Here is a 27,390-nt window from a genome sequence, read left to right as displayed (position 1 = left end):
GAAGATAGGAGATAGAAGGGAGACAGAAAAAAATATTTGAAGAAATAGTCCAAAATTTCTTAATGTGATGGAAAATATAAACTCACAAATCCAAGAAGCCCAACAAAGCCCGAGCAAAGTAAACGTGAAGAAAGCTACATCAAGGCACATCATGATCATAAATGGCTCAAAAGCAAAGATAAAGAGAAAATCTTAAAAGTAGAGAAAAAGCCAAGCAACTGTGCAAGCCAGAAGACAATTGACATTTTTAAAGTGCTAGGGGACGATGTCCACGTAGAAATCTTATTCAATGAAGATATCTTTAAAAATTGAAGCAAGAAAGAAAATTTCCAGACAAACCACAGCTGAGAATTCATCAGGAGACCTGCACCTTAACAAATGTTAAAGGAATTTCTTCACGCTGAAGGAAAATGACAATAGATAGAAGCATGGATCTATACAAAAGGAATGAAGAATGCCAGAAAGGATGAGTGCATGTGTAAATATAAAAACATTTTTCTCATTTTAAAATCTTTTAAAAGTAATTGATTATTTAAAGCAAAAATAACAGCAGTGTATTGGGGGGTTTATAACATCTATAAAAGTAAAATATATGACAACAGTAGCACAAAGGACAGAAACAAGGAAATAGCCATATACTATAGGAAGGTGCTTTGCAGTTGGTGGAGTCATTTGAAGGTAGACCATGAGAAGTTAAAGATGTATGTTGTAAACCCTAGAGCACAGGCCAGCAAACTTCAGCCCATAGAACAAGAAGAGTTTATTGCCTCCCCTGCCCCCCAACGCTGACAAAGTATTTTATTGTCTGCTTTAGCAGATTAAGTTTTATTGGAAGACAGGCACACTCACTAATGTTTATGGCTATTTGGTGTTAGGATGGAAAAGTTGACTACTTGTGACAGAGACCCTATGGCCTGCGATTCCTAAAATAGTTACTGTCTGGTGCTCTACAGAAAACTTTTGCTGACACTTGATCTAGAGGAGACACTAGAGAAATAAAGTGGTATAGCTAATAAGTCTGTATTGGAGATTAAATGGAATTTTTAAAAATCTCAATTTTTTAAAACAGGGAAGACAGGAACAATGGACAGGGCAAATAGAAAACAAATAGCAAGATGGTAGATTTAAACTCACCCTTATTTAAAATCCACCCTTACTTAAAATCCAGAGGTTATCAGATTTTATATGTGTATAAAAACAACACTCAACTCTATAGTGTCTGTAAGAAACGTAATTTATAAAGACATAAATAATTTGAAAGTAAAAGGACAGAAAAATGTATATCATGCAAAACTAATCAAAAGAAAGCTATATTAATAACCAACGTAGTAGACTTCAGAAAAGGGACTATTATCAAGGATAAAGAAAGACACTTTATGATGATAAAGGTGTCATTTCATGAAGATGATGTAATAATCCTAAGTGTGTATATATACACAGACACACGTGTGTGTGTGTGTGCCTGTATCTATGCATACATACACACAATAGCAGATCTTCAAAATATACGAAGCAGAACCTGATAGAACTGAAAGGGGGAATAGACAAATCTTCAGTTGTACATTTTAATACCCCTCCTTGAGGAGTGTTGATAGAACATCTAGTCAGAAAATCACTAAGGATATAGGGAGATTTGAACAGTACCATCAACCAATTTGACTTAATTGACTTTTTTAGAACACTGTACCCAACAAGAGCAGAATACACATTCTTTTCTCATGCATATGGAACATTCGGCAAGAAGGACATATTCTGGGCCATAAAACAAGTCTCAGTGAATTTAAGAAGATTAAAATCATATTAAATTATATGTTTTGAATGAATTTAGCAATGTTTCTGGATAAAACGTCAGTATAAAAAAGCATGTGAATTTCTATATATTAGTCATGAACAATTTGAAAATAAAATGTTAATGACATTATTATTTACTATGGCATCAAAAACCATGGACTATTTAGGGGTAAATAGTACACTGAAAATGACTAAACCTGCTGAGAGAAATTAAAGAAGACTTAAATACATGGAATGATGTACCATGTTCATGGACTGGAAGACTCAGTATTGTTGGAATATCAGTTCTTCCCAAATTGAGGTATAGATTGAATCCTAATCTAAATCCCAGTAAGATTGTTGTAGAGATGGACAGATTTATTCAAAAATTTATATGGAAATTAGAGAGGCTCTAGACTAGACAAAGAAATCTGTAAGAACAAATCTGGAACCTGATTTTAAGACTTCCTATAAAGCTCCAGTAGTCAGGACAGTGTGATATTAGAGTAAGGAACAGACATAAAGATCAATGGGACAGAATAGGGAGTCTAGAAATAAACCCATATGGATGTGATCGATTGTTTTTAGACAGAGGTGCCTTGATGACTCAATGGGTTGAGGAAACATTTTTCAACAAATAGCACTGGAACAAGTATTTATCCATATGAAAAAGAAGACTCCATTCTTACCTCATACTGTATACAAATATTACCTTAAAATGAATCATAGCCCTATATTTAAAACTATAACATTTCTAGGAGAAAATCTTTATGACTTTGGGGTAGGCAGAGATTTCTTAGGACCCAAAAAGCACTTGGCATAAAAGAAATAATTGAAATTTTGAACCTTATCAAAATTTAAAACTTTTCTTCAGAGGGGACACTGTGAAGAAAATGAAAAGATAAGGCACAGATTGGGAAATAATATTCCCAATACATATATTTGTATTCCCAATACATACCAAGGACTTGTATTCAGAATTTATAAAGAACTCTTATAACTCAAGGAGATGACCCAGAAGGTAAATGGGAAAAAAATTTGCATAGGTCTTCACAAAAGAAGATATGTAAATGGTCAACAAGCACCTGAAAAGGTGTTCAATGTCATTGGTAATTAGAGACGTGCCAATTAAAACAACAGTGAATGGGCAGAAGACCTAAATAGACATTTCTCCAAAGAAGATATACAGAGTGCCAACAAACACATGAAAGAATGCTCAACATCACTAATCATGAGAGAAATGCAAATCAAAACTACAATGAGATACCATCTCACACCAGTCAGAATGGCCATCATCAAAAAATCTAGAAACAATAAATGCTGGAGAGGGTGTGGAGAAAAGGGAACCCTCTTACACTGTTGGTGGGAATGTAAATTGATACAGCCACTGTGGAGAACAGTATGGAGGTTCCTTAAAAAGCTACAAATAGAACTACCATATGACCCAGCAATCCCACTACTGGGCATATACCCTGAGAAAACCATAATTCAAAAAGAGTCATGTACCAAAATGTTCATTGCAGCTCTATTTACAATAGCCCAGAGATGGAAACAACCTAAGTGTCCATCATCGGATGAATGGATAAAGAAGATGTGGCACATATATACAATGGAATATTACTCAGCCATAAAAAGAGACGAAATTGAGCTATTTGTAATGAGGTGGATAGACCTAGAGTCTGTCATACAGAGTGAAGTAAGTCAGAAAGAGAGAGACAAATACCGTATGCTAACACATATATATGGAATTTAAAAAAAAAAATGTTATGAAAAACCTAGGGGTGAAACAGGAATAAAGACACAGACTTACTAGAGAATGGACTTGAGGCTATGGGGAGGGGGAAGGGTAAACGGTGACAAAGCGATAAAGAGGCATGGACATATATACACTACCAAACGTAAGGTAGATAGCTAGTGGGAAGCAGCCGCATAGCACAGGGAGATCAGCTCGGTGCTTTGTGACCGCCTGGAGGGGTGGGATAGGGAGGGTGGGAGGGAGGGAGATGCAAGCGGGAAGAGATATGGGGACATATGTATATATATAACTGATTCATTTTGTTGTGAAGCTGAAACTAACATACCATTGTAAAGCAATTATACTCCAATAAAGATGTTAAAACAACAGTGACATAGCACTACATACCCACTAGTATTAGTAAAAAGACCAACGATACCAGATTTTAACCAAAATATGGAGCAACTGGAACTCTTACACACTGCTTATAGAAATGGAAAACGGTACTATCACTTTGGAAAAGTTTGCCAGTTTCTTACAGTGTTAACCATACACTAACCATATGACCCTATTACCAGGACTATCCTGGGTACTTACCCAAAATAAATGAGAATACCTGTTCACAAAGAGACTTCATTCATAATAGAGAAAAACTGGTAACGACCCAAGTATTCCTCAACAGGTGAATGGATAAACTCATTGTGGTATGTTCATACAGTGGGATATCAGTCAGCAATAAAAAGAAATGAACTGCTGATAAATGTAACAGCTTGGATGAATCTCAAAACCATAGAGAACAAAAAAAGATAAACAAAAAGGAGAACATGTTGTATGACTCCATTTAGGTAAGATTCTAGAAAAGGAAAAAACAACCTAAAGTGATAAACCAGATAAAGTCAGTGGATACCTGAGGCTGAGCTGAGGATGACTGTAGGAGGCATGAGAGAACTGTTTGAGACATTGGGCAGGCTCTCTGTCTTGGTTGTGGTGTTTGTCACTGGGGCTTATGCATTCATCAAAACTCATCTCATTGTACACCTTAAATGGGTGAATTTTATTATGTATAAATTAAGCTGCAATAAAGTTGGTTTAAAAAGTAAAAAATCATCTAGGAAACTAAAGTCGAACTGGACTTGGTCTTTTTTTCTCATTAAATATGAAAAACTTTAGAACATCAGATTACCTTTTATCTAAAATACGTACTAAATTGTAGTCAAAGAGCAGAAGAAAAGTTCAAAAAGAAAAAGAAAATTATTATGTCTTCCCTTGAATCAAACTCCTGCTCACTGAAGTTGCCAACTGCCAACTCTGTCTTCATCCAATGGATTTTCCGTTCCAAGTCAACAATGACCTATTGCTTTTGTCAAGATTCCCAATAACAGAGACATCAAGAAAGTAATTGATATTTCTAAGATGTTAACTGTTAATAATGTGACCATAGGAAGGTTCAGCGTGTCTACTGGAGCTGATATAATTCTCTTAGAGCAGAGTTTGATCTGAGTGAACTTTTATCCCACTCCTCTAAATTTCTCAATAAACATGTATTTCAAGCATTCAAGCTCATCACTTAAGCTTTTGTGAACATGGGGGGCTCATTCTGGTGCTTCTAATTTGTGTCAGCTTGGGTAGCTCCTTGCCTTTTCTTCCTGTCTTGGGGTAAACTTTTAATAACAGTCTAGGCTCAAATACTTTCTCCTCTTGTCCGCATCTCTTCAGGCACATGGTACTTACTTTGTTCGGGTGGGAGCAGTGAGAGGAGTAGAATCACAGAATATTAGAATGGGAAGGGCGGGGCTCTGGATCATTTCATCAGTTTTCAGAGTAGGAAACTTAGGCCCAGAGGAGGAGAGGGACTTTCCTAATGCCTCCTAACTCTTAGGAATGGAAGCATGCCCTGACCCCTTGAGCCCTCCAGCTGTCTGGAAACAGCAGCCGGCTTCCCTCTCTGAGTCAGGCTCCTCTGTGATGGGAGAGACATTGTTCACCTGTTTTCAAGGCATCACCGAAGAACAGGGGATAAAAGGGCCATAAAGTGTACATTGCAAAGGTACACTGGTACTTGAAAGCAATCTTAAGTTACCACCTGCATAAATTATTTTCCTAACCCTTTGGGATGAAAATTCCTGTGGCTGCTGCATTTCAGAAGAGTCTGAGGTTTTCTTTCTTCCTTTTGCTTTGTTTTTATGACACTGTGAACTTGTTTTGGAGGGGAGACTTTTAACTTTATTTAGCCTTGCTGCAGGGGTTTATAGTAATTACAAAACTATGCTAATGAGAGAGACCTATCATAAATCTGATATATTTCCCCAGTCATAACCAGAAAGAGCCCACCTTCTGTAGCTTTGAAAAGGTAAAGACCTGACTTATTCCCTCCCTGTTCCCCACCCCCCGCCAGGTTCATTGCTCATTGCGGTACTGTTATTAAAACAGATGACCTGTCTTTAAACACCCCAGAATGACATGACTGTGCCCCATCAGGACTGTAATCGGACCACCCTGTGTTTTATGGACTTAGTGTCTTGGCCATCCAGAGGCACGCCAGTGGGTGCAGAGTTTCTGCTTTGCTGCTAATTAAACTTTGGAAACCTTTTCTTTGTTGCTGGGCCAATCATTTCCACAATCTGATTGGCCAGAGTTGATTCTATTTGAAACGGGCAAATCTCTATTTATTCTGAAAAACAAGCAACAATTCCAAAGAACAAATGTTTATTTGAAAGAGCAAAAAAGTAACTGTCAAATGAGCGGATTGCCTGAAAATAGCTTTATCCGAAAAGCCTTCTGAGAGTAGGGAAAAATTTGTCGTGGCTGCCAGATACAATATTATTCACATTTCAAAAGAGAAAATGACGCTCTTAATACCTTCTCTTAGGTTTCTGCTCTTGGCCTTTGCACAGCTCCTTAGCATCTTGTGATTTACATCATTCCCTGAACAGCCCTTTGGAGGTGGAGGTGGAGGTGTGTATGTGTCAGTGACTGTATTGGAAGTGGCATAACATATCGTTTAAGATTTGGGACTTTGGAGTCATTCATTCATTCATTGTTTATTCATCACGTATTTTTTGAGTGCCTCCTGTGTGTCAGGAACTGTTCTAGGCACTAGGCTGGAACAGACTAAATGAACAAATGAACACACAGACTACAGTTCCCTGCCCTTACGGAATCTAAGGGCGTCGAACATACCTGGATTCAGGTTTTAGTTCTGCCACTAGTTTGTGGCCTTGGGCGAGTTACTTGTTCTCGCCAAGTTTGTTTCTTCACGTGTAAAATGATGTTCATGATAACTCCCACTGCCTAACATTTTTGAGGATTAAGGAGATAATTTTAAGTGTTTAGCACACGGTGAGTCCTCATAAATGGCAGCTGCTGGGGCAATTCCACCGTCATCATTGGAAGAGGGGATTCAGCAGGGAGCCAGGGCGCTGACATGCTAGGATGCTCCACTGGCAAGAAAACAGGTGAGATCAGTCCCCATCCCTAGTCCTTCTAGATGTAGGGGTCACGGCCAGGAGTCACAGCCTGGTTCTTACCTCTGCTTTGCCTTCCCTCTACTTAAGCAGCAGCCTGACAGAATTGGCCCTTGTTCAGAAATAAGTACTCTCAGCATCCTGTTTTGCTTCCCTGGGTGACAGACTCTAACATTTCTTCCCCTCTTCTTCTTTCAGATTGTTTAGTGTAATTTTGGAACAATTAACCAAAGAAACAGAAGGCGGCAACCACTCCAGTGGCAAATCGGGAGGCTTTGATGTCAAAGCCCTCCGCGCCTTTCGAGTGTTACGACCACTTCGACTAGTATCAGGAGTGCCCAGTAAGCACGTTTCGTTTCCTAAAGCCAGAAGTTTGTTGATTTTTATCCTTCTGGGTGGGTCTCGGGATTATGAAACAGGGTGCGATGAGGTGAGTTGCTGTGCACCAGCCAGGGGCTCAGCAGGTGACCATGGAGGCCTTCACCATTTACAAAGCACTTTTGCTTGTATTGTCACTTCGGGTCCCCGTGACAGCCCCGACCGGGGGTGGAGGGGGGTGGAGGGGGGAGTAGTGATTGTTGTCTTCCTGATTTTATATTAGAGAGAAGCCTCTCTCGTGCAGAGACCAAGTGGGTGGTGGCAGGAGACCTTGAGTTCAGGCCTCCTGATTGCAGTCTGGTCTTCGTCCTCTGACATCTGCTGCCATCAGCTCCTCCCACTCTCAGGCCTGTCCCTTTGAACGTGGTGGGTCATGGGGATGAGGGTGTTGGAGGCCTCAACTGACTGCCTTTTTTCAAAGTGAGAGCAGCAGGGGGCTGGGATCCTGAAAGTCTATTTAACTCTCGCACGGAGGGACTGTGCCCGTCTCACTCGGGGGTGAAGAGGTGAATGCTTCTGTGTCCTCCCTGTATGTAGGGCACAGTAGCACCTGCCTGAAGGTGGTTGTGAGGTCTGAATGCAGTAACGCAGGGAGAGCCTTCAGCGCAAGGTCTGGAGCACAGAGAGGGCCCTCAGTGTGAGAGATGCTGTATCACCCACTAGCCTACTCTCCCTGTCTGTGCCAGGCCCTAGTTTGCTTCTTGCTCCAGATCTCCAGGCCAGGTTCAGTGCCACCTGAGTTGGAACAGATGCCCCATCTGTGCCCTGGCCAGGAACTTCCGTAAGGAGCGTGGCATATGCTTCCCTGGGCTCTACTCATGATAGGACATCCCTACTGGGAACTTCAGACGGTGGAAGTTTTAGTGCCTCTCCAAGGACTGTGGCTGTGAGTTGGCTGCCTGCTTCCAGCTGCAGGACAGATATGGGATTGCAGGCTGTGCCTTTTTTTCACAGCTCATAAAGCCATCAAAAGAGCACAGATCATGTTTTTGCCTCTCCAGAAGTTCTTCATGAAATTTTTATTAAACCTGTTGGCACTCAGAACGCACCAAAAATTGTCTGGAAAAAAAAATTTCAAATTTAACATTTTAAAATGTAGGAAGTGGTGTTTCATGTGTACTTGTTTTTCCAGACTGTTCCTTTATTTTCATTGAAAAAGATCAGCACAAGTCAAAACCACAGAACCTTCTGGAAGCAATTGAGAAAAATCGGAATACCTTGGAAATGACTGGCCCTGTTACTTGTAACATGATTAAATGAGAAGTTCAGTGAGCAAACATGAGGTTTCAGATTCAGTTGTTACAGCTTAATCTAATTTCAGAGTAACCACGGCAACTTTTTTCCCCCAAAGAGCAAATGACAGGCCAGCCTGCCTGCAGTATGTGCTGTGAGCAGACATGCGGGTGCAGTGGCTTTGTGGGTCTGAGTCATGTGTGAGGACTTTCTCAGCTCATGTTCATTAACTGCCTTGGAGCAGCCACGTCTCTCATCAGAGCCAGCTGGGCCTTGGGGAGATGGGTCAGGGGCCCTGCGTCATGCTCTTTCCCATGCAGTTGGCAGCTGTGGACTAGTGATTTCTTATATACTTGAAGTTGTTAAAAATGCCTGGGAAGGTGTGACTGTTTATACTGATCTGGGAGTTGTCTAATCCCTTCTCAAGAGAACTCAGACTGTCCTACAAGACATGATTTTGTGTGTGTATGTGAATATATGTTCATTCACTGGAAGGTAAACATGTGTTTCAGATAGAGTCCTTCAGATGTTTGTGAAGCTCTTAACTAGCTCCACACAGGTAACTGATAAATATGTATCAGAATCCTAGACCATCAAATGGGAAAGAACCCTCAAGATCATCTGGTCCACAATCACCATCTTTTAGATGAGGAAGGTCATCGAAACCTTGGGCAGCTTCTCATGGCTAGGGGGTGGCCAAATAGGACCAGACCGGCGGCCTCCTAGTTCCTGGCCCACTGTTCCTTCTGGTCCATTTCACTGCCTCCTTGGTTAGAGTCCTGTGAGATCTGTTGTGCACATTGGTTATATACAAAGGAGCCTAATGTCATGAAAGTGTACACATTCACTATAAGATACAATTTCATTATTTCATAAATTTGGCCAATCTGAAATATAATAGTTACAATAAACATAGACACACTTATGAAACATAGGGCTCACTGCCATACAGCTGAGAAGAGCTAACTGCTGGATGATGATTTTGGATGGCCCATCCATGTCTTAAAAAAAGAAACACAAACAAACCCAAATGAAAAAGCAAACAAAAAGCCCCTTGCCCAAGTAGATTAGAGCATATGTTTCTTTTCCCCTCCATCTTTTCCTTATAGAAGGCAGAAACATTAAAAGTCATCCGATTGATCATTTTTTCTCCGAAAGAAACCACTTGAACATTTAAGTATCCGAAGACAGTATGTAGGAGTTCTGTCTTAATGAAAGTCTGGAAGGAGGTTCTTTGCGAGTCTGAAACCCTCTTATCGCCCTTCCCTCCCCGTCCCATCCCCCAGATCTTCCCATGTGCTTCTTATCAAGGCGAACTTTTGCTGTTATCGCTGATAAGTATTTTTGCTTGGTGTGTTCTGACTTCTAACGTATTTAATTGTAGCATCTCAGCCTCTTCTGTTCTTTCATTGTTTGAATATGTATTGGGAAAGTGCGAAGATACTAGAAAAGGGCAGTTTGGAGGAGGGAGAGACAGCAGGGAGAGGAAGGGAAAGAGAAAGAAAAAAGGGGGAAGAGAGTGAGCTAGTCGAGTGGAAGCTGAGGTAGGTCCCGGTGGTGGGAGGAGCGCAGGGGCACGTGCAGGGGCGTCAGGTGGCTGGATCTAGTCCGGCTCTGGTTTCCTGCCGACCGCTCTCCCTGCGGCTCCTGCTTCCCTCCCCCCAGTCCAGAGTGTTGCCCCGCTGTCCCTGTTCCCATGGTCTTTTCTCTTCCTGTACCATGGTTCTCAGTGTTGCTCCGTGGGTAGCTCCCAGGTTTCCACGTCCCTCCCTCATCTCTCAGGTCCACGTTTCAGCCTCAGGGCACTACCCCCTTCATGTTAAGTGATCAGACTCACCAGGTGGACAGTTGCTCTTACCCTCTCCTTCCCGGCCCCTCGTCTCCCTCTGCCACTCCAGGGGACCCTCCTTTGACAGGCTTGTCTTTGTTCAGGCACTAGGATTAGCCTCTTGACCTTGCCCTGCCTCCCTGGGCACCTTCCTCTAACTCAGACTCACTTGCTGAGTTCTGATTTCATCCAGCTCCTTACCCTGTCCTCCCTGGAGGGCCCAGCACCCTCCAGCTGCCTCTCTGCCCGTCTTGCCTATTGCTGCCCCACTTGTCTTTCTGAAAAGGCTGCCTTTTGAGTTTTCCTGGGTCTCTCCCATGTATACATGTTATTAAACTTTTGTTTGATTTTCTCCTGTTTAAAATAAACAAAGAGGCTGCCTTTTGCTGATGGACTAAACTCTGGCCCTGTGACCTGAATTCAAAACTCAGAGCTACCCAGCTGCAATCTGCTTGTCTTTCTTGTTACCCTTTTCCACTTCATGACCGCCAACCGAGACTCACCACCCCCAGCCCTCGTGGCGCTAGCTCACTTCCGTGCTTTTGGTACTTTCTTCCGCTGCCTGGAGTAACCTGTCTCCTCTGGCCTGTGGAAATCCATCCTCCTCATGCTTCAGGCCCTCCTGAGAGGGAGGCTACTGCCCAGTCCTCTTTCTTCTCCCCCACTCAGAAGCGATGCCTTTCATCCCTCTTTAATTTTAACTGTGTGATATTACTTATTCAGCATCTGTGTGCTACCTTAGAGTAATTTGTGTTTGATTCTTATGTCTCCTTCTGCAGCATAACCTCTTTGAGAGGAGCCACATTATTTAATACATCTTCATATCCCCCGAAGCACTAAACCTTATGTTTGCTGCACGGTAGATGTTCAAGGAATTTTGTTGAACGGATGAACAAATGCATAAAGGAATGACTTTCATATCTGGCAGTGCCCTCTCTAGGCCTTAGTTTTTCCATCTTTCAAGTTGAGGGAGTTGTATTAGATGGTCTTTAAGGTTCCTCTTTGACTTACCCACATCCAGGCTTAACGTTAATTAAAAGCTATGAAATACCTCTGAGTTTTATTATTGTGTGTCCTATATAGAGCAAGCATCATTAGGAATCATATCTGTGCATCACTGAAATATCTTCCTGGCTCACAAACTTATTTTTCTCTTTCCTAGGTTTACAAGTTGTCCTGAACTCCATCATAAAAGCCATGGTTCCCCTCCTTCACATAGCCCTTTTGGTGTTATTTGTAATCATAATCTATGCTATCATAGGATTGGAACTTTTTATTGGAAAAATGCACAAAACATGTTTTTTTGCTGACTCAGGTGAGTAATAAAAAATGACAGCTAACCTAACTATTTAAACATTTGGCTTTCCCCAAAACAACTTTTGTGGTTTGGGGAAGATCTAAAACAAAATGAGAGAGAGAGAGAGAGAGAGAGAGAGAGAGAGAGAGAGAGAGACAGGGAAAAAAAAAAAAGGTAGCCAAATACACTGGTGAATCTAAGACAGTTCTTAGTGTGAATTATATTCAGAATAAATGAGAATTTAGTTCCCTTTTCTATCTTGATTTCCTATGTAATGTGCTCTGGTAAACGAGATGGGGGGACCCCCTGAAACTGGACCGTGAGGTGAATCAATAGTGTTGCTCTGTATAGGCTGAGGAAAGGTGCTGTTAGAGTGGGACAGAGGAGAGAGGGGTGGATTCTGAGTAGAGGAAATGGCAAATTGCATGGAGGAGGGAAAGTTTGAAGTGAACCTTGAAGGACAGTAGGAATCCGAGATAGCACAGCTGGGAAGTAGAGTGTTGCAGGCTCTGGGCAGGGTACTCGGCTTCTGCAGCTTGGTTTCCTGACGTTCATTCCTCCCTTGAGTGGTCAAGCCTTCTTCTGCTGTTTGCAGATATCGTAGCTGAGGAGGACCCAGCACCGTGTGCGTTCTCAGGGAATGGACGCCAGTGTACCGCCAATGGCACAGAGTGCAGGAGTGGCTGGGTTGGCCCCAATGGCGGCATCACCAACTTTGATAACTTTGCCTTTGCCATGCTCACCGTGTTTCAGTGCATCACCATGGAGGGCTGGACAGACGTGCTCTACTGGGTAAGCCGCTTGAGGAGAGAGTGGATGGAGTATGCTTTCCTCAGATAAAAGTGTTTCATTAGCTAGAGCCATTGGGGAGCTGGCTGAAAAAGACCCCCTGGAAGTGAGTTCTTTGGGAAGGGAAGCAGGCCCTCTCGTCACTCAGTAAGACCTATCATCTCTCCATGTTGGGGCCTTGGTTTCAGCTCTAGAAAGCTGCTATAGGAGGTGGACTCCCTCGCATCCCCAGTGCCGCCTGGGGACTTACTGCTGAGCGTGCCCGGTAGTCCCCTGTGTTGGAGGAACTCCAGAGGGCCGGGGCTGTCCTCATTAAACTCTTAAAGAGCCAGAGGTCATTCCCCAGGTTAAGAGGCTCCTGGACTTCCATGGACTAAAACTGACCTTTTATACCTGAAGGCAGGTTGCTCTACCAGATCCTAAGTGGAAGATAGGGAACATTAATTGAATTCTTGTCATGCTTTCCATAGCTTAGTACAGCCTTAAAGCCCAAATGGGTTTTTTCCCCCATTCGGTATTACTACTGATCAGCCCAGCATAAGCCCTTCGCTCTCTTTCCCTTTTACTTCGGAGCTATAGAACTCTGGCAGAGAGGGTAGAAATGGCATATAAGCCTTCCAGGGCTGGTGGACCTGTCCATGAAGACAGTTGGACACTCTTTGTATGGCTCAGGGCTGGCTCTCCTTGTTCCTGACAGAGCCAGAAAGGTTTGCTGTAAATGAAGAGCAGTCATATTTTAACAGCCATTTCTCAGAGCTGGGTTTGTTGGTTTACTTCTGTGTCTGATAGAATTTGAAAAAGCTCACAGAAGTTTAGAAATTATTTTCCATGACACAGAGTTGCTGGGAAAAACAACTGACTTGCAGATTTTGAGCCTAAATCCAAGTCCAAATGGGATTAACCAGGATTCCAATAATGACTTGTTAAAAGACAATGGGTCATAACATACTTCTTGAATGGTCAGTCTCTAGGTAGAAGGCCTGCAAGTTGAGTAGCTTCCGACAGGATCTAAATTTCAGACACTTTATAGGATTTCCCATTCCTCTGTAACTTCGGGGAACATAGCGTGTAACGGTTGTAAATAGGTTTTTGCTTCCCTTCACAAGTGAACTCCATGCATGCAAGGTTGTAGAAGTCCCTATATATGTTCAGTGTTAGGCAAAGAAGACATGTTTTTATTTTCATCCCCAAAGTGTGAGTCTAGTTTGGTAATAAGGTTTTTAAAACATCACCAACGTGTTATATCTTGTTTTTCTCTCTCCTTTTTGTGTTGTCATAGGGGAGTGTGTGTGTGTGTGTGTCTGTGTGGGTATGCACATCTGTTATTTATATCCATAACACAATGCCTTTTGTGAAGAGGAAGAAGGAGGGAGATTATATTGGATGAGCCAAGGCCATGGCCATGCAAGGGGACCCTCTAATTAGGTAAAGGGTTTGTTTTCAGTATTATCTTCTAAGCTGTAACTCCTAGTTAGGTTAGCAGAGGGCTCAATCCAAGTCTCCCCTTGAATTTCTGATAAATAGGAAAAGCGTCATCCAGATAGCCCAAACTCTGATCCTTCCCCCCAAAACAGTACAGAAGACAACATTTTGATTTAAAACAAATAAATGAAAAACCTGTGACTCCTCTCAGCTCTGTTCTCCCTGTTTTCACGGTGAATTGCCATTGCCAATCCAACATGCCCTGACTAATGGACAATTTTATACTTTATGTTATGTTTCTGCACACTGATTGTCTCATGACAGTCTTCCTGTCGCTGAGCTAGTGAAAACTCTGGGAGCGTGTGATTAAACGAGAGAAAACACGTACCCAGAAACAAAAGTTTCTACTTGCTTTCCTAAGAACCTCTAAGTATCACCTAGGATGATATAATTATTACCTCTGTTTTTCATATGACAATCACAGAGCTAATAATTTGACAACATAATAATTACATTCTCTATGAATTACATGGCATCTTTATTCTGATGGAGGAACTCCAGTAGTTTATCAGCATTATTCCAGTCTACATCCCAATATAGAAGGTCTGGGAAACAGTGGAATATAGACTCCTGAACATCCCCGAGGTCCTACCGCTAGAGCAAGTGGTACTTGATTTAGAACAGGGGTCTACAGACTTTTTTTTTATAAGGGGCCAGATAGTAAATATATTTGGCCTTGCAGACTGTAATGTCTCTGTCACAACCACTCAGTTCTGCCCATGTCGCTTGGAAGCAGCCGTAGACAACATGTAAACATGTGGCTTCGTTCCAATATTTATTTATGGACGCTGAAGTGCGAATTTTTTTTTTTTTTTTTTTGCGGTACGCGGGCCTCTCACCGCCGTGGCCCCTCCCGTTGCGGAGCACAGGCTCCGGACGCGCAGCCCCAGCAGCCATGGCTCACGGGCACAGCCGCTCCGCGGCATGCGGGATCCTCCGGGACCAGGGCCCGAACCCGTGTCCCCCGCATCGGCAGGCAGACTCCCAACCACTGTGCCACAAGGGAAGCCCCTGAAGTGTGAATTTTGTATAACATTCCTGTGTCATGAGATACTCCAGATTTTTTTCCTACCATTTAAAAATGTAAAAGCCGTGTTTAGCTCACGAACTGTACAGAAGCAGGTGGTGGGCTGGTTTGGCCTGCAGGTCACAGTTTGGTGACCCCTGGTCTAGACTAGAACCTGGCGCTCTTTCCTTGGCATTTTTCCACTGTCAGAGGTTTTCGAGCCCTTCGGAACACTAGGGGGCAGCTCAGTGATGTCTTCCAGAGTGTTCACTAAGACCGTAGCCTCTGAAACACATCAGGTTGCTTTTAATTACTTGTTTATTACACTTACTATCTCAGCACAGAGATAGGCAGGAGCCAGGGCCCCAGCCTTCTTCATGCTTTATGGGCCACAGTCAACGGGAAGCCACACAGCTGTGCACAGAACAGAAGATCCCTGCCCAGCACAGTGCCCGGCCCAGAGCAAGTGATCAGCAAACACCAGTTACTGTTACTCTTTAAGGGCATGATCCCATTGCCTCACTATAGATGGGCCATGTTTAAGTGCCTGTTTTTATCCGTAGCTAGAGTGTAAAGGGAACATCTTGAGAGAGAACTGAGATTTTATTTTAAATGTTGATGGCAAGCAAAATTTTCAACCCTTTAGGCGTTTGTATATGGTGGACAAAGTCTTTGCCAGGGATGAGTTTGCATCTGGTCAGGTTCATATTCAGTCAGTGTTCTCAAGTTCAGGGATGCCTCAGTTCCCAAGAGTGCCTGGCAAGTGGTGGCAGGGTCTTGAAAAGGGACGTGCGGGTGGGCCCGATATGCAGAAAGACACGCATAGAATAGGACCATTTGGATGTGTGGGGAATGGGATTATTAGTTTCTGGTGAAAAATGACCTTTTTTAGTACTCTTTTATGAAGTGAATTCCATAAACATAATTAAGGTGCCATCTGACCTACATGCATCTGTTGTCCACAGAGGCAGAAAGGTGTAGTGCAAGGAAAAAGCCTTAAGGCTGGAAAGGGCTGGGCGTGTGACCTTGGGTAGGTCACCCAAACTCTCTGGGCTGTCATTTTGTCCACAAGATGCAGAGTAACCCTACATGATCCTATTGTTTTTTTCTTCAGCTCAGAGGAAATGTTTTTAGATGTAGGAAATTAATGAAAAGAGTATTGATTTCAGAAGAGAGCTATCCATATAAATCATTTGTGGCCTTTTGCCTTAGTGCCAAGCTCTTTTCTCAGTGAGCATACTTATGGCAGTGCTGGCTGTATGACTCAAATGGGAAGTTCCCTTGGCCAAGCTGTCCGTCTTATTCATTCAAGGTACCAGGGAAGTCCCTCTCTAGTTAGCCAGCAGCTTGCGTTTCTGCCCCTTTCTCTGATTCCACGCTCAGGGGAGCGACAACCAATATATCAAGTTTCTAGTAGTAGTTGCAACAGTTAGAAAAACACAAAAAGCCTAGGTTAGCCTTTCCTCGGAGATACGGATGTGCGTCTCAGCCTTTGAAGTGAGGGGAAACTGAAACTAGGTTAGTTCCTGAGTACCAGATGACACCACACGATGACTTTGATATAAATGTTTTAAAAATCTAAATTGAAATGCTTGAGCTCCTCCCGATTTTTCCACTGCTGACAAAGACCACTCAGACAAAATCCCAAGCAGAGTCTCTCTTTTCCTATGGGTATTTCGGAGACCAGCTTGCCAGTTCTCACTTGTTCCACGTGTATGGTAAGCCTCTGAAAAAGAGACCTGGGTTGAGGAGATTTCTTTGGGAGAAAGACTGGCCCTTAAGGCTTAATTTTGGTTGCTCTTTCCCACCCTCTGGAGATCTGTAGAGTCTCCTGTGGCCTCTGTTTTCCCCTTGGCCCCTAGCTGTTATTCCAGGTGATATTTCTGATTTGAGCGAATGGGAGTCTGTTGCACACTTACTTCTAAGAAATTAAAAGTTTCTTTACTTAAAAAAAAAATGTTCCCTCCTAAGTTGGAGCAGACAGCTGTTCCTGGAGCCATTCTCTGGAACATGGGACTGAGGCCTCAGAGAGGCCTCAGAGAGGATGGGTGGGGCAGGTGCTCGACTGACGGCTGGCCCACTTTTCCAGAGTTGTGGGAGAGCGGGGTCCCCGGTGGGAGTCCTGGACGTGCACATCCTTATTCCCCGTGAGCAGGCCCACTCACCCCTGTCATGTGCACCCCTCTTGTTACAACAGAGGGGAAGCCGGCCCAGAGAGGTCTCTGTGGAAGGCCCTGGCTCCAGGCTGGGCTCTGGTCCCTCCACCAGGCAGCCTGTTTCTTCTCCTCCACGTCTGGATTATTAAATATGTTTAGCGGTGTAGCTGCTTTGGAAGAATTACCCTTGGCCTTCCTGCTGAAATTAGTTTATCCAGCTTAATGAGATCAACAATTGCAGCCACGGCCCTGCCTCATTCATTACTCTAATTGCCGATGTAAGATGTGCAGACTGATAGCAGTTCTGTTAAGCACATCCATTTTCATGTGGCCAAACAGGTGTTTCATAAGGGATTTAATGCCCTCTCCCTAGACTTCAGCAGCAGATGTTAGGTAATTTTTTTTTTTTTTTTTTTAATGTTCTCTTTTTCCGTTTGGTTTCTGCACGAGGCAGACAGTGAAATGCTTGAGCTTCGGTCTGTAAAGCTAAAAATCTAGCGCCAGATAATGTAAAGGAAAGCGCGTGCATAAACGCCTAAGGGCCTGGCCCTGCAAGGCAAGAGCGATGAATCAGCCCAGACTATATACTGTTCTATTAGCCGAAGATTCTGGCTGTTCCAACAAAGTCAGGCCCGGGGTCATTCATTCTGTCCCCTCACCAGTCCTTAACACTTCCTCCCTGGGAGAAGTGTTTGCCCAATTTAACGTGATCTGTGCTGCCGGAAAGTTCCATCCAGCCGTGAACCTGAAAGCACTTGTTTGCTCCATCATGATCAGACCTCTCCTGGGAAGGTGTGTCCGGGAGGCCATGTCTGACTGTGCTGCCTCAGCTTGTCCCAGAAGCAGGGACGCCAGGTTCCTCTGGAACAGCTCACCGCTGGAGCCAGCTCCCCCAGGGCGGGTCATGTAGGTTCAAGCTAGGTGTGGAGGATAAGGGCTTCTTTCCTTCTCCTGGGTCCTTCCTATGGGTCCAGTTACGGAAAAAGATGTCATTCCCCAAAGCACCCCTGCATGTGTCAGCTAGGTGACTTCTGAATACTTTCCTTCTTTGCATTAATTTAGCTGTGCTTGCACTCGCTGATAGCAGATAATCCAGATTTAAAGTGGGTTAGGTTTCCTTGGATTGGTTGGCTTCCAGTGGAGAGTTATTATTTTAGGGTTTGTTTTTTTTTTTAAAGAAAAGAATTTATAGAGTCAAATGTTGCAAATTTGTCTCTATAACTAAGACTTTTCCACCATCACAAATTTTGAAAGCAAAAATAGTACTGACAACTTGGGCAGAGTAGAAAATAGTTCCCAGCTAAGCACTAGTTTTGTCTTCTGTCAAGATCTTTTCTGAAAATCCCTTACCAAGGCAGTTTCCTGTGAGAAGGAACCAAATCCCAGCTGATTGCCCCGGCAGTGGCCAAAGTTTGCCTTATTTACCCTGAAAGCGTTGATGGCTCTGTGTGCGTGCGCGTGTGTGTTTCGGGAATATATAATGAATGTGCATTGGCTACTGTTGTCTGATTTGAAGCTAAGTAAATGTTTAATTAAATGTATAGAATGCTGTCTCTAATGTAACCCTCTCTCCTTATTAGATTCTCTTATTAACCCACTCCTATGAGACCATCTTATTTCTTACAGATGAATGATGCTATGGGATTTGAATTGCCCTGGGTGTATTTTGTCAGTCTCGTCATCTTTGGGTCATTTTTCGTACTAAATCTTGTACTTGGTGTATTGAGCGGGTAAGCTACACCTCTTTCATCTTGAAAGCAGAGTCCCGAGGACAGTTGCCAAGACCACACAGGCTTTGCTAGATGGGGGCCGCCGGGTGGGGGCCAAGCACTTTATGTGTCCTCCAAGATACTTTCTTTTCTGCTGAGGCTTCCCAAATCAAGATGTTTCCTGGAACCTTACCAGCCTTCATGAAAGAAAGCTATAGGATAATTATTGACCAGAAATTAATCAGCGTTGTCACTTGGGATTTAAATTGTTGGCGTTGCTTGCCCATTTGTCCTAAAAGAAGATACAGCTACAGTTGTGTTATTGGCCTGGATCCAGATAGAATGCCGATTAATTGGTACAAAACAGTAGCTAAATGATTTTTGGTAGGTCGCATTTGTAGGCTTCCGCAGCAGAACCTGTCCTTATTGAAAGAACAAAAATGGAAGGCCCTTGGCGGCGTCCCCTTCTAGGAGCACCAGTCTTTAATCAAAGCCCTAGTGGTCCAGCAGCTGTTCTTGGGGCTCTGCTCTTTGGCAAATGGATAACTGATAACTAATCTCCTTACATTTTACAGGTAAATGATGCGATAGGATGGGAATGGCCATGGGTGTATTTTGTTAGTCTGATCATCCTTGGCTCATTTTTCGTCCTTAACCTGGTTCTTGGTGTCCTTAGTGGGTAAGCAGTTGGATCCGTGTTCCACATTCTGCTGCTGCCGTGTGTCAGGCGGCTCTGCGTGTCCCCCAGCTGCTCCCTGCGGCTTTCTCTGCATGCATGTGGACTCTGATGTCCCCTCTGTGTGTTGCTTTTGGACTAAACTGTGATTCTTTCTGCTTGTGTCTGTCTGTGAGATTCTGTGTTTCTGATGCTTGCCAAATACTATTAATTTAATGGAACCATTTCTCTGAAGCCTGTCACGTTAATATGCCAGTGTGTAGAAGCAGATTAAAAGTGAGTAAAAGGATTCCCAGCCTTGGTCTCCCCCAGGAAAGGGCCTTTGTCTTTTGTGGTTTTCTTCCCATTAGTACGTAACCTGGCCCTTTTTACCTGCAGTGTATCATGATGATTTCCAGTGGTGTTTCAGATTTCATGGTAAAAGAGAAATGAGCCTAGATTAGCACATAAATACTGAATAGTTTCAAACTCTCACACCCTTCAGATCGGGATCGTTTCTCAGCTTGGTTTTCTGCTGCTGTCACTGTGAGAATGCTCCCTTCAGTTCATTTTTAATCTTAACTTGTAGAATCTGTCTTTAATGCAGGGTAATAATCAGCTTTTGCACCTAAATTGCCTATGGCCTTATCATCGTCCATGTCACTCGGTCACCAGTTTTGAAACTTCATCTTGTTGACCCCCTTGGCTCGGTGGATTGACAGGGGGTTCGCTGGAGACTGGGTCAGGAGCGGGGCTTCGCCCTGCCTGTAGTTGCCATCCCAGAGCCCTTCTGGGCAGCTCTGCGTCCTCCCCATCCCACAGACACCCCGGACAGGGGAGTACCCCAGAGAAGGGAACCAGGGCTCTCCAGACCCTCAGAAGCAGAGCCAGTATATAGCCATTGCCGGGGCGGGGGCGGGGCTGGGAGTGCGACCGAGGCCCAGGAGGTGCCCATCTCCCCAGAGGAGCGTCTGTCGCGCCCTGAGCTCAGACATCCTCAGGAGACACTGTCGATAGGCTTCATTCCCAGTGAGTTTATCTGCTCCTCACTCACTCTATCTGTGCCTTTCCAAGCTTGTATCTTGGGGGAGGTGATGTCTTCGTGTAATGCTGAGTCACTGGAGAGACCTTTCTCGCATTTTTCTCAACACTGCCTTTTCCAGAGCAGAAAGCAGAGCCAGTGATCCATCTCTGCTTTCTTTCCTCATCTTCCCTCTAACCTACCCTGCCTGTTTTCAGGGATACCACGTTTAGAATTCTCCCTGACCGAGCGTGGTCACTTTTACACCGTGGATGTACACTGTCCTGTGAAGCCCTGTCTAGAAGTGGCCCTGGAGCCCGTGCCCCACAGTGAGGGGAGTAGGGACTGAGTTGGGGGTGTGACAGCTTACCCCCTGCCCCCCACCTCAACCAAAGCTTCCTCCTATAGATAAATGGCTCTTTGAGCCTCATGTTCTTTCACTTAAAACCTTAAAAGTGCCTTCCTCCTAGTGACCCGCCACGGCCTTAGGTTAGTGTCGGGATGGTAAGGGTGGAATGTATCCCTGGAGAAACAGCATCGTGTTGACTTTACCACAGAAACGGCCCGTACAAGGGTAACAGCAGTTCTGTTGTGAATTCCTGGCACCCCGTGCCTCCTAAACCCAACTAAACTGAGGCCGTGGAAGCGATGGATTTTAACAGTGCCAGCGACATGCCTTATCTCTGCGCTCCCAGAGCAGGAACATCACCCCTGCGTGATGAGGCAGCTTAAAAAGGGAAATGGGAGGGAGGGCCTCCTGGTTAGATGGTGGGTGTTAAATATGCTCTCCGAGGGGGCTGGTGCCCAAAGCTGGAGGATAAAAACAGGCACACACCACGGTGGAACAACCAGCGTACTAAAATACATTTTGGGGAAAATAGTAAGTAATTTAAAAACAGTTTTGAATCAGAACAAAACTAGATCCCTTATGAAGGAGAGCGCAAATGACACGTGAATTTTTACAATAAAATACGAGATTTCGCAGCAGTTTTCAGTCCGTTCCATGATGTGGGGCTGCACCTGACTCTGTACCACCTGTAAGACCACTTGGGTAGGAAATGCTAAGCCGTGCTCTGTGGAAAGGAAGAGCCACGTCTACAGAGCAGAGTCGGGCATCCGCGTTCGCTAATTCGGTCAGCTTTTCCTGAGTTCCTGTTGAGTGCCCGGCTCTGGGCCAGAAGCCGGGGTGCCAAGATGTCGAAGACACAGATGGGGGCCTTGTGCTGAGACAGTCATTGTCTCGGGCGTGGGGAGGAAACTGTTGTTAGGCAGTGCAGGATGGCCAAGCTAGAGTAGAGGTGGAGACGGAGCGGCTGTGAAAGCTGCATGTCTGTGAGCTGGATCTTGAAAGATGATAAGGTGTCTCTGGGGGTGGGGATGGAGGAACCGGAGAAGGGGCTGCTCCCACCTCCCCTAACAATTAGTTACCCAGGCTCCTCTGCCTGGGTTCTCCTCCTTGACTTTCCCCCAAAGCAACACACAATCCAAATGGGTCATTTGTATTCATTTTCTTGTTAAAGAAATGTAATTTTTTTTTAAATTTTAGTTTTAGTCTTAGGATTCTTCGCAATTATTTTTAGGGGACACTGGAGGGAATATAAAAAATGTTTTAAATAAATATTAAAAGGAAGACAACTTATGTCGCATAGCCCCTTAGGGACCATCAGACCAACACAAATGTAATTCCGAAAGGCCCAAATTAAAAAGTTCTCCTGTTTTAGACACTTAACACCGTGCTGCTGCTTTCTAACGAAGAATCATTGTAAGATGCTGTGTGTCTTTAAGTCTGTTAACCATTTGGAAATATTTGTTGCTCCTTTTTTTTTTTTTTTTTTTTTTTGCACACTCGTTTTTGGTGTTGGTACGTTTTTAAAGCATTAAGACTGATGCTTTGGAAAAATCTCTGCTTTTACGCAGACCGTTCTTCTCAAGGTGAGTGCGAGGTTCACGAACCGCACGCCCGGCGTAGCCAAACGTGATCCTGGATGAAGACGTTTTTCTCTGGTGCTCATGCTCTGTGGGAGGAGCCGAGAATATCTGTAACTAGAGTTGTGATTTCACATTAAGTCGTCATTAAGGAGATGGTCCCATTTTGACAAGGCATTGGAAAGACTGTCTCGATTAGGTCTACAATTCAGACTATGTCTGTTCTCATGGTGGCTTTGATGATTTTTCACTTTTAAAATTGTTCACTTAACCCTTGTCCCCGTTGAGGTTTTTGTCCGTAGATAGGTAAAATAAGAGAACACAGCGGTGTTTCCGCGCTTTGTTTCTTTAGAATCACTGCCAGATTCCCGGGGGAGACGTGGTGGTCATGGACAGTGGGCTTGTGTCTTCACCTGCAGGACCCACCTGATGCCAGGCACACCTGCGGTAAGGTAGAGGGCCCTCTGAGCCGCTGTGGTGTGGGTCAAACCCCCAAGAAGGGACTGATAGATGAGAAGGGAACTGGAAGACCTTGCTTCTGGTCCTGCCAGTGTCACCCGCTAACTCTGGGACTTCACTTAGGAGCCCTGAGCCTCTGTCTCTTGACCCCTCAAATGGGGAAGAGGCTCCCGTGCTGCCCCTCCTGCCGTAGGGTAGGTGGCTTTAGGTCAGCTCATGAATGTAGAAGTGCTCTGAAAAATATGTACTATAAAGAATTTTACTCACTGAATCTATCTTTCTCTGAAATCCACGGACCTCCTCCCAGTCCCCTCCCTGGGTGAGGTGGGAACAGCTGAGGGGCTGTTTGGAAACTATCTGAAGTGTCCCATTTTCTGGATTTCCCAGGAAGTGACCAAGAGAAACGAGCTATGTATGCAGAGTAATGCTGTACTCGGTGCCCCCCCAAGAGGAGGCCGTGGAGGTTCTTTGTCAGCTATAAAGTATGATGTGGCTGTAAATCATGATTGAGGTTATGTCTGACAGTGATTTCTTGGCACAAATAGAGGGGCATGGCATTTCTGTAACATACGGTTAAACACTGGCTTTAGAGTCGGATAATCAATACTTGACTCTTTGCTCTACTTTTTACCAACTGTGAGATATGGTGAAATGACCTACCTCTTAGAGCCTCACTTTCCTTGTGTGTGAAATGATGTTAATAATATTCACCGTGTGGAGTCGCGTGAGGATTCAGTGAGCTGAAGAGTGTAGAGAGCTTGGTTATCGTTATGGCGATAGCTTGAATAAGAGTATATAAAACGGGATTTGATGCAAGAAAAATCTAATCAAGTCAGTTCTTTTAAGCTAATTTTTTTCCCCTGTGACCAGGCCTATAGATTGGGTTTAATTTGCATGACTCTTTTACTCAGGAGTTAATAAACGAAGTATTCTCTACTGCTCTTTGCTTTTAGAGGATCTAATGTTCAAAAATGCTATCAGAGGTGCGGGAAGGTACAATGAAGATGAAGATATTTAGAAGCTGGTAAATCATAGGTCCTTGTTGAGGAAGGATTTGATTTGCCTTTGTCTTTGTTTCTGCCAAAGAAAGACTAAGGACCCACGATGCCTAGACAGGTTTTGATGTCTGTTAGATGGATTTCTCCTAAGAAGTTTAGATAATCTCTGATATTTATTATAGTGGCAGTCATATCCCCGGCACTTAGCAATGGCCAGAAAGAGATTAGATAGAAGACCCTTAAGAGATTAGTGTAATATAACCCAGACTTCGGTGCATCTGTTCTCTGTCGGCCTTTGAAGTCAGGCCCCACATGCCATTGTTCATAGTAAATCCAAAGGGCAATTTTAGGATCCTATGCTATGAGTGTTTTTTCTGTTCAGTTGTTTTTAATACTGTTGTCTTGGTGCCTGGATGTTCCTTGCCAAAAAATGTTTAAAAACTCTATTTTCTTTTATAAATTCAGTATCATACTATGAAGGTTCTTGAATTATTTACCAAACTATGACCAATGTGGAGATGGACCTCTATCCTAATCACTTTTTTAAAGGAAAAAAGTGATTAATTTCATCTCCTAATCCTTAGACTCGATTCACATTTGTCCAGAACATTCCATTTCTCTTCAACCCATTTGGTTTCTCTTTAATCCACAATAATTGGGGGGAAAGGATGCTTGGTGATTGGTTGAAAGTGTTGGGATAGAAAACCTAGACAAAGATTCAGGCATGGCTACTCTACCTACCTGTGTTACTGTTGGTATAAGGAAGTGGAGACGGGTGGTGTTGGGGGGCGGCCACTGTACTGAATAGGTTCAGGTTTGGGAGGGCATCATAATTTACACCCTGGCCCATTAAATTCACACCATTATGAGCCATGGTCAGTCGGAGATTGCCTCTAATTTCCTCCCCTTGAACGTTGGCTCAGCGGGCAAAACGTACCAGGTAGATGGTGGTGTTTGCTTGAGGAGACATACCTTCTCGGAATAGGCATTCATATAAATTATTCATGACTGGGATTAGGATTAGCTCTCATTAAATATTTGACCAGCATCTGCTGACAAAAAATAAACAACAGAATTTCTTCCTGTACATAAACATATCTACATCTTAGAAGAGTAGTTGAATTGCTTGCAACGTTGAAAGGGGTATAGTTAGGTAATGGGATAACCAGGCTCTCAGCATGGTTGGTTACCACTGTTTTACAGAATAAAATTATATTGAGTTAATGAGTTAATTCCATATCTTGACCAACACACTAAGAAAGCACCCCGAGATCTAGTCCAAAAACAAAGGGACAGTGGAGGGTATTTGTAGATAGTTCTTACAATTAAAAAAAAAAAAAAAAGATTTTCCTGTGCCTAATTAGTGATGATCAGGCTACCAGAATTCCAGACACGTTTAGCTGGATTTGTCTTTGGTTTGACTAGACTCATAGGTGAAAGAGTTGTCCGTACAGTTGGAGGTCTCTCTTCTTGAACTTGGAAGTAATGTCGGGAGTGGGGTTGAGAGCTGAGGGAGAGATCTGTGGTCCTTTAGTAACTTCACATGCTTTGGTTTTGGTAGAACAAGAAATTAAGCCCCACTTCAGCTTTACGTGGAAGAACACTAAATTTCCTTTTTCTAATAGAGAACCGTGTTAAACATTTATATATACTTTTAAGCGCTGAACTTTCCTGTTGCAGAGTTAAGATGCTGTCGGGGGTGGCTGACAGGTGGATGCGGGTGCTGTAGGTACGGCGGTACCTGAATGAAGCGCATAGGCTGGTAGCCACACCTGACATTAACAAGTGAGCGGTAACCTCTCCGCCGCTGGCTCGAAGCGACTGTTTCCATAGAAATGGCTGTTGGGATCAGTGGAAATGAGGTAAGTGAAAGTTTTCGCTGATCCTTGTTTCCATCAAGCTGACGCCTGTTCCCCTGGCAACAGCAGTGGACAGCAACCAGGCACTAGCAACAGATTCAGGAGAGCTCTCTCACTTGTCAGCTGTGGCTATCATCTATTCCTAACCGAATCCTTTTTCATAACACTTGGCAAAAACCTCTGAGGACCCAGGAGGCGTCTCTGGCCACGTGTGCCCTCCTGAGCACCCACTTTGCCGATGGAGAGCTCTGTACTGAGCGAATTCATCATAGTGCTCTCATGCAGAGCTCAGCTCTTCATTAAGCCTCTGGTACCTTCATGGTTGAAATTAAAGCCATAATTTTCCTGTGTTCCCTATTCCGCTGGCGGCATTAACAATCACTGTTACTTCTGCAGTGAAGGGTTGTTTATGAATTTAATAATTTGACTTCTGTGATTGCCCTGAGGCGCTACTGTCAACCTTATGCCAGTCTTTTTTTTCCTTCTGTGTAATACCTCTTACAGGCTGGTAAAATTGCTTACGGAAATCAAATATTGGTATAGCAGGACAGCTCAGTATAGCAAGACCTTTATGTCTGGGATATAGGGAGCTCTTCTTTATTAAAGTTCAGCAGTTGTTCCTTTCCTGGAACATTTTAATATTTAAGCAGATTATGCACCCAAGGCGGAAGTATCCTTCTCCCGTATGAGACAGTGTTTGCAGGTCCCACAAAGCAAAGGAGAGCTGTCATTATTGCCCTCGTGTGTAAGGTAAGAGTGTGTGCGGAGAGGCACAGAATGAGGTGTTGGGTGCTGTCTGGTGTTAAACCCTTAAAGATACTATTTAAAAAATATTTTCTCTGAAACAAAATGAAACTCTGAGACTCAGAGCTGTATCTCTGAGAATCGAATGAAAATATGGCTCCGCAGCGTTACGAGAATTTAAATCGGCTGTGTAAGAGAGGACTGAAAAAATGGTGAATTTCCTGTCTTGGAGGGCTTTCTGAATGACTTTGTTCCCAAGAATCTGGATGAGGGCAACTATAATAATTGGAGGGCTTTCTGAATGACTTTGTTCCCAAGAATCTGGATGAGGGCAACTATAATAATTGGCTTGGAGGCGATATTTAGGACTAACCCTGTACCACTGGATCGGGTTCAGTGCAACAGACTAATAAACAGAAAATCTTGCTCGAGATTTTTCTCTCTCTCTTGGACTTCTTAAGAAAAAAGGACTTATTCATTCAATGAATATTTTTTGTGTGCCTACATAGTGGTTTCAGTGGTGAGACAAAGCAGAGTCTTGTCTTCATGAAGCTTGTATCTCATGAGGGAGACAAAAATTATAAACTTTTATAAGTTCTTTGAAGGAAAGGTGCATGGTGCTGTGAGAGTGTTTAACAGGGAGAACAAATGTCTAGGGGAAGCGTCCTGGAGGAAGAGAAGGACGAACGAATAGCCATCATATCCAGGCAAGATGGGAGAAGACGCTCAGGGAGGGTATTACAGTCAAGGAGAAACCCACGCGAAGGCCCGACAGTGGGAAGGAACAGAGGGCTTTGGAGAAACTGAAGAAAGCAGGGTGGCAGGCACTCAGGGGGCTGGGAAAGGAGGGTGAAGAAAAGAAGACAGACTGGTCAGCAGAG

General features: G+C 43.7%; 1 protein-coding gene across 1 annotated transcript in view; it reads left to right on the top strand.

Moving 5' to 3' along the window:
• Positions 1-27,390, top strand: part of CACNA1D (calcium voltage-gated channel subunit alpha1 D) — a 320,553-nt gene that overhangs the window by 165,688 nt on the left and 127,475 nt on the right. The window contains exons 5-8 of the mRNA XM_082849132.1: positions 7,168-7,310; positions 11,571-11,723; positions 12,301-12,497; positions 18,765-18,868. Of these exons, the coding sequence (XP_082705258.1) occupies positions 7,168-7,310; positions 11,571-11,723; positions 12,301-12,497; positions 18,765-18,868 (597 nt within the window). The remainder of the gene's footprint in view (positions 1-7,167; positions 7,311-11,570; positions 11,724-12,300; positions 12,498-18,764; positions 18,869-27,390) is intronic.

Source organism: Leucopleurus acutus (genome assembly GCF_964270905.1).
Source record: "Leucopleurus acutus genome assembly, chromosome: 10".
Lineage (NCBI taxonomy): Eukaryota > Metazoa > Chordata > Mammalia > Artiodactyla > Delphinidae > Leucopleurus > Leucopleurus acutus.
Note: the sequence above shows the minus strand (reverse complement) of the source record. Positions and strands in the feature narration are given on the sequence as shown.